Raw genomic sequence first — 10141 nt, 5'->3', positions numbered from 1 at the left:
ATTCCCACCGTCCCCTCTTCCAAATTACTCAGTGGATACAGTAACAAAGTCAAGATCTGTAAGCAAAGATGTTCATTAATTCAGGTGTATTGTTAAATTACTTGAGCAACTAAAGGACGAGGAGATCCTCATTTACTGAGTTTATAACCAGTTGCACTGTGATTGGGGTGCCCTTAGTTGTTTCTTTAACATAACTCTTAGTAAAGGTATATTTCATCCAGTCTCCTTTGTCCCAGGACTGATATCTGGAGTAAATAGGATGAATGAATAAAGCAGTGTTTCACTATTCCCCCATGTGCTCACCTCATGTTTGCTCACAAAGCTGCTGCTTTCATTCAGCCTCAGGAAGACACAGGAGGAAGCATGATGAGGAGGGCTGTTATCGCCCCCTACCGACTTTAACCTGATAGGTCGGCCAACAGAGGCTCCTCAGACTCCGTCCCGGACCTCTCACCTCCTCCCCAGAAGCTACATGCAGGCGGAGGGAGGTGTCGGAGGGGGGTTTCAAAAGGGAGGTCTTCCTCTCCCTTCCTCTCTCTCTTTCCGTCTGTATATAGGCCTACATCTATAACGCAATCCTTCCTCGCGCACATTTCTTTGATCCCCCTCCCCCTTCAACAACAGCTGACGTCATCGCTTGTATCACCTCCTCCTCCCAGAGTGCAGTTAGTGTGTGCGGCCGTGCTCGAACACAAGCAGGTCGGGGCGCGCGGGGAAGGGGTTTTTGTCTCGCTGAGCGAAGTGGTCTGTTCCTCAGAAGGCTCGCGCACACCGAAGGAACAGCAGCACGCAGCAACGAACAGAACAAAGGGATTTAATTTAGCCGCCTGTCTCCTCGTGCCTGCACCGGTCTCTTCCTGCTGTAAGCTAACCGGGGACATTTCATTAGGACAGTCCTGCCACTACGTTCCCGACCGAGGTTTATTATGGAGGAGCAGCTGCTGTGCTGCGAGGTGGACTCTATCAGGAGAGCCCACCAGGACGAAAACCTACTTAATGACCGAGTCCTACAGACTATGCTGAAGGCAGAGGAGAACTACCTACCGTCCCCCAACTACTTCAAGTGTGTTCAGAAAGAGATTATACCCAAAATGAGGAAAATACTAGCCACTTGGATGTTGGAGGTTAGTTTTCAGCGCCTTTGCTTTAGCCTAAACGACAGGAATTTTGTTTGTTAGATTTATCTGTAAATCTTAAAATAAAAACCTAAAAAGGAAAATTCTAATGAATGTTAAGGTTATAGAAGGATAATGCACACAATGCCATTCAAAGCAGTAGCTTGAACTGAGTGCTGGCTGCTTCTTCGGCGAGATTGTCTTCAAATCCAAATTCCCACTAATATAGCCTGGTACATGGTTGATTGTTATTATTGAGTCTATAAAATCTACACAGCTGCTTTTATTTCCGTCAAAATAACAGCAATGTACACGTATGCAGTCTGGCCCGTGCCAGAAGCCTATTACGCGCCATCTTTGTTGTTGTCCTTTAAGGAAGATTTTAATACCATTAAAAATCTAGAATGCAAACAGGAGTGACAGTGAAGCGATAAAATCAACAAGAAATCCACGTCCACCAGGAGACCTTTGTTTAGTGTGTGCATGTTGCCATTATGCTGCTATTAACTGCTAAACTTTGTCTTCCTTCTTCTGAACTCTGCTTTCTGTGAAGGTCGCTCAGGGAAAAAATTGTTTTTTTAACAGATCTCGAAGTAAATTCGCGGCGTTAAAAGTCGGATTTGATTGCTTAGATGTTATCAGACATTTACATCAACTTTTGGATAAAGTTCTTCGCCGCTATATATTTTTTATTAATTTTTAAAGTCGCGCATTGGAACGATGTCGGGAAGTATCCCCCGCAGCACGTGAAAAGGCTTCGTCGGATATATATATTTTTAATTCCAATAACCTCGCATTCCAGAATTTTTTCTCCCAATCCGATCAGAAATTCGATAAGGATCATTTAGATGTCAATTTTAGCCGGCTTAGTAATTTTTAAATATTTATAATTATTTTTTGAAAAGATGACGAAGTTGAAATTAGAGTGAAACTTGCATCTACGCCACCTTTGTGTCTCGGTCAGAACTGACTACGAACTAAATCCAGATTATTTTCACTTGGAGATTAAAAAAAAGCTTCCATAAAGACTTTGTTGACTTTGTAGTTTATATTATTTCGTGTTTAAACAACATTTGAGTTTGCTTTATAAATTCTGATCCCAGTTTGATTTTTTAATACCAAAGCCACGTGAGGTTAATTTTGTTATGTTTCTATCTTTTGTCAGTCGAAGTAATTGTAGCTGGAGCTTATTTTGAATTCAACCAGTTTATAGCTGATAAAATGGGAGGAAATGTTTGTGCAGCAGCAGCTTCTAACGTGCTTTTCTCACCTCCAGGTCTGCGAAGAGCAGAAGTGCGAGGAGGAGGTTTTTCCACTGGCGATGAACTATTTGGACAGATTTTTATCAGTGGAGGCCACCAGGAAAACAAGACTGCAGCTGCTAGGAGCAGCCTGCATGTTTCTAGCATCCAAGATGAAGGAGACTGTCCCCCTCACTGCAGAGAAGCTCTGCATCTACACGGACAACTCGGTCCTACCCGGGGAGCTGCTGGTAATTACCTTCTGCAGACATTTCTGTTTCATAACACTTAGCATATTATCAGCAGCATGCACGGAGGCCACAGCGACAGAGGGTAATCTGCTCTGTCAGCCTTCCATAGAAATGAAAAGACAAAGACCAGGAGTCTGGTTAAAATAAAGGTGATAAACGTGGCGCTTTGTCTGAATCGGCTGCCTGGTACTTTCCCATGGTGACCGTAACCTCTCTGATTTCATGAATGGACACAGAACATGCCTTAAATAGGATTTATAGCGACACCCAGTGGTCACAAGGCTGAAATGCAGACAGAAGAAAAGTTTATGATGCTTTGAATAGAAATGACTTGGTCCAGCTGTAGCCCGCTGTGTCCATGTGATATAAAACTGTAATTATCGCAATAAATTATGACGCAGGGTTTTCAGTGCACAGTATAGCCTAAACGATATGACTAAATATGATCTGATTTATTGTGATGCAATATAAATTAGATTGCTGAAGTTAAACTGAGCTGACCTGTCGTGTAGGCCCTGAAGTTAAACTGAGTGCACACATGGAGACAGTGAAACATTTTTGGAGGCAGATGAGGGGATTAGGAGATGTCTGTCCCTGAGTGTGTGCTCCTCTGTCTGTCCACAGCAAATGGAGCTGCTGGTTCTCAACAAGCTCAAGTGGGACCTGGCTTCAGTCACTCCTCATGACTTTATTGAGCACTTCCTGTCCAAGTTGAAGATTCACCCCTCCACAAAGCAGATCCTCAGGAAACACGCTCAAACCTTCGTGGCGCTCTGCGCAACAGGTCAGCCACCTCAACAATGTCCTAATATATCAGAGATCAGCATAGACTTTACCATGACTGATCCTATGTGTGTGGAATAAAATGATTTTCTTGTTTCACTAGATGTCAACTTTATTGCTAGTCCTCCATCAATGGTAGCAGCAGGAAGTGTAGTGGCTGCTGTTCAAGGTCTCTACCTGAAAAGCCAAGATGCCTCCCTCTCCTCACCAAACCTCACCAACTTCCTGTCACAGGTCATTCGCAGTGACCCGGTATAAGATCACACCTCTGACAGCACCAGTCTATTTATGTGGTCCCATGTGTTGTCTGTGTAACAGTCCTGATGTGTTTTCACCCCCCCGTTTTCAGGACTGTCTGCGGTCGTGTCAGGAGCAGATAGAGTCGCTGTTGGAGTCCAGTCTGCGGCAGGCTCAGCAGCACGGCAGCGTAGCAGAAACCAAACGCATGGACGAGGACGTCGACCTGTCCTGCACGCCCACAGACGTGAGAGACGTCAACATCTGAGGAAGAACGCATGTCACACGATGAACCTCTTGATGGAGGAGACAGAGGGAACTGATGGAAGGCTCGCTCCCATTTCTGCGTCCCCATCTTTTCCTGCTCCTGCTTCCTGATTGGCTGCCAACATGGCTTATAATTCCATTACCTGCTATGGCTGCCATGACGAGACAGAGTGGCCTGCTGCCATGCAGCACACCCCATGTCCCATTTCCTGCCAGTGACCCCCACCTACAGAAATGTACCCGAGAAAAGGATGAACCTGGGCGTCCCGCAGGGCTGGAGCCTCAGAAGCTGTCAGTCGATAGCTTCTGAGTAGATAGCTTTTGTTTTTCTTTTAATACACTAGGAATCTTTTAATGACTGCAGATCCAACAAGCCCACAAACAGTCTTCAGTTTCAGGTCTTCTCCTGGACTCTGGCCTTTATTGGTTTATTAAAGCTGTTTTGTTTATTGTTTTTTTCTTTCCATTCCCTTCGTCTTATGTAGAACGACTTTATTCCATCTGTCCAACTACTCATGTTTGTCTCATTTACCCCTTCTTGCATATGTTTAGTCACTTTATTAATTTCCTTTTTAAACATCATTAGTCTTATACCTCTTCTGTTCCATCCTGTTTGGTTTGGTAGAGCCAGCATAACGAGTGACGCTCTGTTTTCTGATCTTTGAAGCTAGCGGCTACTGATGTGGACAAATGGAAAGCCTTGTTTGTTCTTCACAGCCTTCATTCTGCTCATTCTAGTCTGCTGTAATGTGACAACATCAAACCAGTGCACGTGTAAGAAGAAGAGTCCACATCCACCCAGACCATTCCAATGGTTGTTTTTCTATAGAAAAAGCACTTTTGGTCAGTAATGCTGGCGCAAGTTAAAAACAAACAAAAAAAAGACTCACATTGATAAAGTTTGTGAAAAATCTAAAAACAGACTAGTGGGTTGGGGTGGTGAGCTGAAATGTTTAGGAGAAGGAAATGTAGAGAGGTATCTGCATACAGTTGCACCTGCTGAGACAAAGAGCTGATGAGTGGCAGAGCGACTCCTGATGCTCCTCCCAACCTTCACTGCAGCAGAACTGCTTTGTCTGATTCTTCAGCATCAGGAGCCAGCTGGACAAATTCTGAGGAAGAGGAAAAATAAGTTGCATTTTTATCATTCAAATAATGTTTTGTATTTTAATGTTCAAATAGAATTTATTTTTATAACTTTAAGCAGATCCTAGCAAAACCTGCTGGTGTTAAATCTCAAAGACGGGCTTTTATCTTCCTGCAGAGCAGAAACGGCTCCATGAAATCTTCAGTTCGTCTCTGAACCCCCAGAGCTGCACCCCATCCCACAAACACAAATACTCAAGTTCAAACATTGCTCATGTATTCCAGGAAACAGATGAAGCTGGAAAAAAGAGGAGTAGTGAGACTATTGACATGATTTTGCACAAACCTGAAAGACATGGGAAGCGTTTGTTGGGGACAAAAAGGCAGAGAGCGAAGTTGGCAACAGTACCAAGGAGTGAAAGTAAAGGGCGTGTCTTATGGCTAGAGTTAAAGTCCAGGTTCCTGCACACGATGCATCAGGTTGATACAGGCTTTTATGTCAAAGGATGTGAGTGTGTTGAACTGTGTAGGAGCTCTGTCTGCTAGGGTTCTGATTGTACATTACAGATAGAGTGTAGGAGAACAACACTCCTTGTATTCTGCTGCTATAGAACCAGAAACCCCAGCTACGTGTTAAACAAAAAGCAAAAGGTGAAAAAAAAAATTGAAATGGATAAAAACAATGCTTTGTTTCTTGTCGTTTGCTGCTATGTTTTGATTGTTTTTGTTGTATACATATAAATGTCAATATACTGCCATTCTAGGTTTGAATTTTCTCATAGAAAATTGTTATTGACATCCTCATTTGTTGTTTTGTGTAGAATATATGTGCTCCTTTTTTATAATTACATAATATGATTCTCCAAACAATTTCCAAAAAACAAGGAAAAATTAGATATATAGAGAAGTGTTTGATCCACTATACCTCATGCGACAGTCAAGATCTATCTCTGACTTTTAGTCTTTTTGTTTGTTTTAGTTCTTATTCTATTTTGCCTGTTGGGTCAGTGCCTAGCAGCTGTGTTCCACCTGCTCAAGGTGAAGCATCCATGATGGAAACCAGCGAGTCCAGGCCATGCTTTCATAGTGGTGCCATAACAGAAAATGGGATATCTATTACTCTGTTGAGTGTTAAGCTGTCTCGGTAAAAAGAGACTTTATCCCCTTTAGGCCCATTGAGGCCTTTCTTCCTCCCCCCTTTTTATATTTATAAAGAGAAAAAAAGCTTTGTGCTTCAATTGTTGAAATGTCAGTGCGTTGATTTGAGTTTGTAAATAGATTCATACTCTGTAAGCCATAGACTGTTCTTGTTGTTTTCACAAAATTCTTCTACACAGTCGAGTGTGCTCTACGATTGGGACACAGTGTATTCATCTTTGTGCTGACAACACAATAAAAACATGAATTAGATGGAGTCTGGTGATCTCGCTGTCTTTTTTTTCTCAGGCATAAGATCTAAGCTTCCCAGATTCAGAGTCACAGCCTTCCTCCATGTCTTCATCATGACATGTTGGGACTGATTGCATGGTTTCCCAGGGCATTTCCTCCAGGCTCTCCAGTTTTCTCCCTAGGTTCAAAACATTGCATGTTAAGTCAAGTGGAGATCCTGTCTGTCTGTGTGTTGGCTCCGTGATTGGCTAGTGAGCTGTGCAGTACTCCACCTCTTCCTGCCTCTTGAACAGATATAAACAATATATTCATATATTGATGGACAGAACCAAGTATTTATGATAACGAAAGAGCATGTTTCCACTCTAATAAAAGCAGAGAAAATTGAGGAGTGCAGCTTCTTTTTATAGCTGCATTGATCATGGGAAGAATGAGTTTCAAGAGCACATACAGTTCATTTTTGCAATAGTTCCAATTTCACAACAATTCCAGCAAACTCAGGCCAGTCAAATACAAACATTGTTGAATTTGATGTATTTCTATGCAATTCTGTCTCTTAACTATAATTGTAAAAATTCCAATCAAAATCAAAGTCTAATCCTCTTCAAACTAAAATTACTTGCAATATTAAGTGTCTGCCAGTCACTTCCAATTGAACATGATTTATAATTATTGGATTCATCTCATTACTCTATATTTGACGTAATCTGATTCATATGCAAAACAGTCATACATAAAAACAATCATATAGGGTGTGCTGTGGTGTCACAGGGGTTAAGCACAACACACATATGGCAGCCTTAGTCCTTGACGAGGCTGTCACAGGTTCGATTCTCGGCCTGGTGACCTTTGTCGCATATCTTCCCCTTCTCTCATTACCCACCTTTCTGTCAATTAACTATGAAATAAAGGCCACTAGAGCCAATAATAATAAAGAAAATGGTCACATACACAGGGCAAGATTTACAAAGATATGGTGCAGCAGGGAGTGTACAGTGAGCAGGTGGTACTGCTGCAGTGCTAAATTAATATTTTTAGCTAAATACTATTGCTGAGGGGTACAAACAGACCTCCTGATGCACAGATACATCCATCCATTTTCTTTACACCCTTGTCCCAATGTGGGGTCGGGAGGGTTGCTGGTGCCTATCTCCAGCTAACGTTCTGGGTGAGAGACAGGGTACATCCTGGACAGGTCGCCAGTCTGTTGCAGGGCAACACACAGACACACAGGACAAACACCCATGCACACACATACTCACACCAAGGGACAATTTAGAGAGGCCAATTAACCTGACAGTCATGTTTTTGGACTGTGGGAGGAAACCGGAGTACCCGGAGAAAACCCACGCATGCACAGGGAGAGCATGCAAACTCCATGCAGAAAGACCCTGGGCTGGGAATCGAACCCAGAACCTTCTTGCTACCAACTGCACCACTGTGCAGCCCTCTGCACAGATATAAAAAAAGAAAATTGAAAAAATAAAATAAAATAGAAAAGGGCACTTTGGGCATCAAGGATAAAAGGGGCAGGGCCTCAAGCCCCCTCCCCATCCCTCTGGATGTGAGTCCCTGGGCTGGAGCCAGGTTTGGAGCCCTATTTAATAAAAAAAAAAAACATTTTACTAATGCTTTTTACAGTATTAGGTATTAGGTAATCCTATACATCAGTAGGTATGAACTGATGCAGAGTTTAAATCATCCTCTGGCCCATAGCTCCAGTTGTTCCCCTAAAAAATTACTATACCTTCATAATTTTCAAATACTTGAGTTTGGTCTATATTCATAGAAATTCTAAAACATAAATTAATTTCAAATTATATGGACTTTTTAGTTTTATACAAAGTATAATGTTGGTAAAATAAGCATTCATTAAGGAAAATAAAAAGTAATACAAAAAACGTCAAAAATTTACCACCAGAAAAGTGACATAAATGTGTCACTTAAAGCCAACAATCTTCCATGGTGTTCCATCAGGGCCCACAATAGACATAGACATATCTACTGCCTAAATTATAATGATTGTTCAATTAAATGTTCTTAATTTATTTCCAATAATCTTTTCTCTTCTTTTGTGATGCTTCTATTGGCTGTGCCACTGTACATGTCTGTGTGGATCGTTCATGTGTCGTCCAATCAGATTTCAGTACCTATGATTTCAGTACATTGCCAGGGGTAACCTAATCTGGCAATGTCAAAAGTTTTCCATCTTCTGATTGGCTGATCAGAGCATCTTTAATAAGACCCATGCGTTGCAAGTTCCCAGCAACCTGCACTGCAGTAATACTCTGAGTTTGTTTTTATTTTATGCCACAATGGCTGACAGGGAAGGAGAAACTGATTTGCTCTCAGGAAAAATAAAAAAAAATAACTTTCAAAGTGGACTTTTTATGAACTGGACAACGTACAGACAGAGGGATCTCAGCCATGACCGGTTCCACTGGTCATGGCTGAGGTAGCCTGGTTTTTACCAGGCTACCTCTGAGGTAGCCTGGTAAAAACCAGCAGCTTGTCTGACACTTTTTGTTTCATCCAGAGGGTCTGGGGTCTCAACTGTTGAAAAATTATTGCTTCATTTGTATGTTACGTATGTAATGTTCAGCACTAAGAAGCTTAGCAGAAATCGCCTGTGCTGTAAACAACCATCGTCCACTGTGAAGAGATGAACTGATCCGAATGAAGTGGCTGTTAATCTTTTGCAGATTATCTGTTTCATGACATGCTGCCATGAAATGGTGACAGTTTTAACAAATATAGAAGAAAATATATTTTTGTAAGTTGCATATTAAAGTTTCAAACATAAGGACTAAAATTTTTGTTTTTTCTCAAAATAGGTTTTTTTCAATGTCGAGGCCTTAGATATAAGGCCGGTTATCCATACATTATGCCCTGAGTCAAATCAGGATGTGGTCATAAAAGTTAACACAAAACATAAAATAAAATACTTTTCTCCTCTTACAAGCCTTCCAGTCTGCAGGCTGTACAAAGTCAGGTGGACTAAAGAATATAATTTATTCAAATCAACTCAAAAAAAGGACAGCAGGACTCAGCACATCTAAAACTATAAAAACATGAAAATCCAATTAATAACTGCACACTTTAAGGCTCATTTCATTTAATAACTATTCAAATAAGCATTTAAAATTTTACATTTTGCTACAAATTCATTTTCCCTCTAACAAATTTTATTCTATCATGGTACTACCTTAAATTTAAGACAAGGGCATGAAAACTGTTTTAATGAAACAAGATGTTTGGAGAAATTATTGACTTGTGTTATGTGTTTGGATGAGGGTGAGACAGAGAGACAGACAGGCAGAGAGTGAGTGAGTGAGTGAGTGAGTGAGTGAGTGAGTGAGTGAGTGAGTGAGTGAGTGAGTGAGTGAGTGAGTGAGTGAGNTGAGTGAGTGAGTGAGTGAGTGAGTGAGTGAGTGAGTGAGTGAGTGAGTGAGTGAGTGAGTGAGTGAGTGAATGAGTGAGTGAGTGAGTGAGTGAGTGAGTGAGTGAGTGAGTGAGTGAGTGAGTGAGTGCTCTAGATTTGTTATGCAAGGAATGTCTTTGATGGGGCTTCAGTGTGGAGGAAAAGGCGTGAAACTCTAATCCTTTCCCACAGATGCCAATGCCAACTGAACCAGCAGCAGACAAAGACTATTAACACACATTACATACAAACAACCATGTATCCAAAGGTCTTTTGAGACATAAGACACAGAACATTAATGCCTTCATCAGATTGTTAAAACAATGACATGCTTAATGTCAGACCAGGGTC

At 41.5% G+C, this 10141-nt stretch overlaps 1 protein-coding gene across 1 annotated transcript; it reads left to right on the top strand.

Moving 5' to 3' along the window:
- The first annotated feature begins 583 nt into the window (after nucleotides 1–583).
- ccnd1 (cyclin D1) lies at nucleotides 584–6395 on the top strand. Its single transcript, XM_008404974.2, has 5 exons — nucleotides 584–1124; nucleotides 2392–2607; nucleotides 3232–3391; nucleotides 3494–3642; nucleotides 3740–6395. The coding sequence occupies exons 1-5, from the start codon at nucleotides 927–929 to the stop codon at nucleotides 3893–3895; spliced, it is 879 nt and encodes a 292-aa protein (XP_008403196.1). The 5' UTR covers nucleotides 584–926; the 3' UTR covers nucleotides 3896–6395.
- The last annotated feature ends 3746 nt before the right edge of the window (nucleotides 6396–10141 follow it).

The sequence above is a fragment of the Poecilia reticulata genome, linkage group LG3 (assembly GCF_000633615.1).
Source record: "Poecilia reticulata strain Guanapo linkage group LG3, Guppy_female_1.0+MT, whole genome shotgun sequence".
In the NCBI taxonomy this organism is placed as follows: domain Eukaryota; kingdom Metazoa; phylum Chordata; class Actinopteri; order Cyprinodontiformes; family Poeciliidae; genus Poecilia; species Poecilia reticulata.
Note: the sequence above shows the minus strand (reverse complement) of the source record. Positions and strands in the feature narration are given on the sequence as shown.

Excerpts from the sequence above, each read along its gene's own strand:
- ccnd1 (XM_008404974.2), top strand. The coding sequence starts at position 927 with ATGGAGGAGCAGCTGCTGTGCTGCGAGGTGGACTCTATCAGGAGAGCC. Across the intron at positions 1,125-2,391 it reads TAGCCACTTGGATGTTGGAG|GTCTGCGAAGAGCAGAAGTG; the intron begins GTTAGTTTTCAG and ends TCTCACCTCCAG. Across the intron at positions 3,392-3,493 it reads CGTGGCGCTCTGCGCAACAG|ATGTCAACTTTATTGCTAGT; the intron begins GTCAGCCACCTC and ends TTGTTTCACTAG.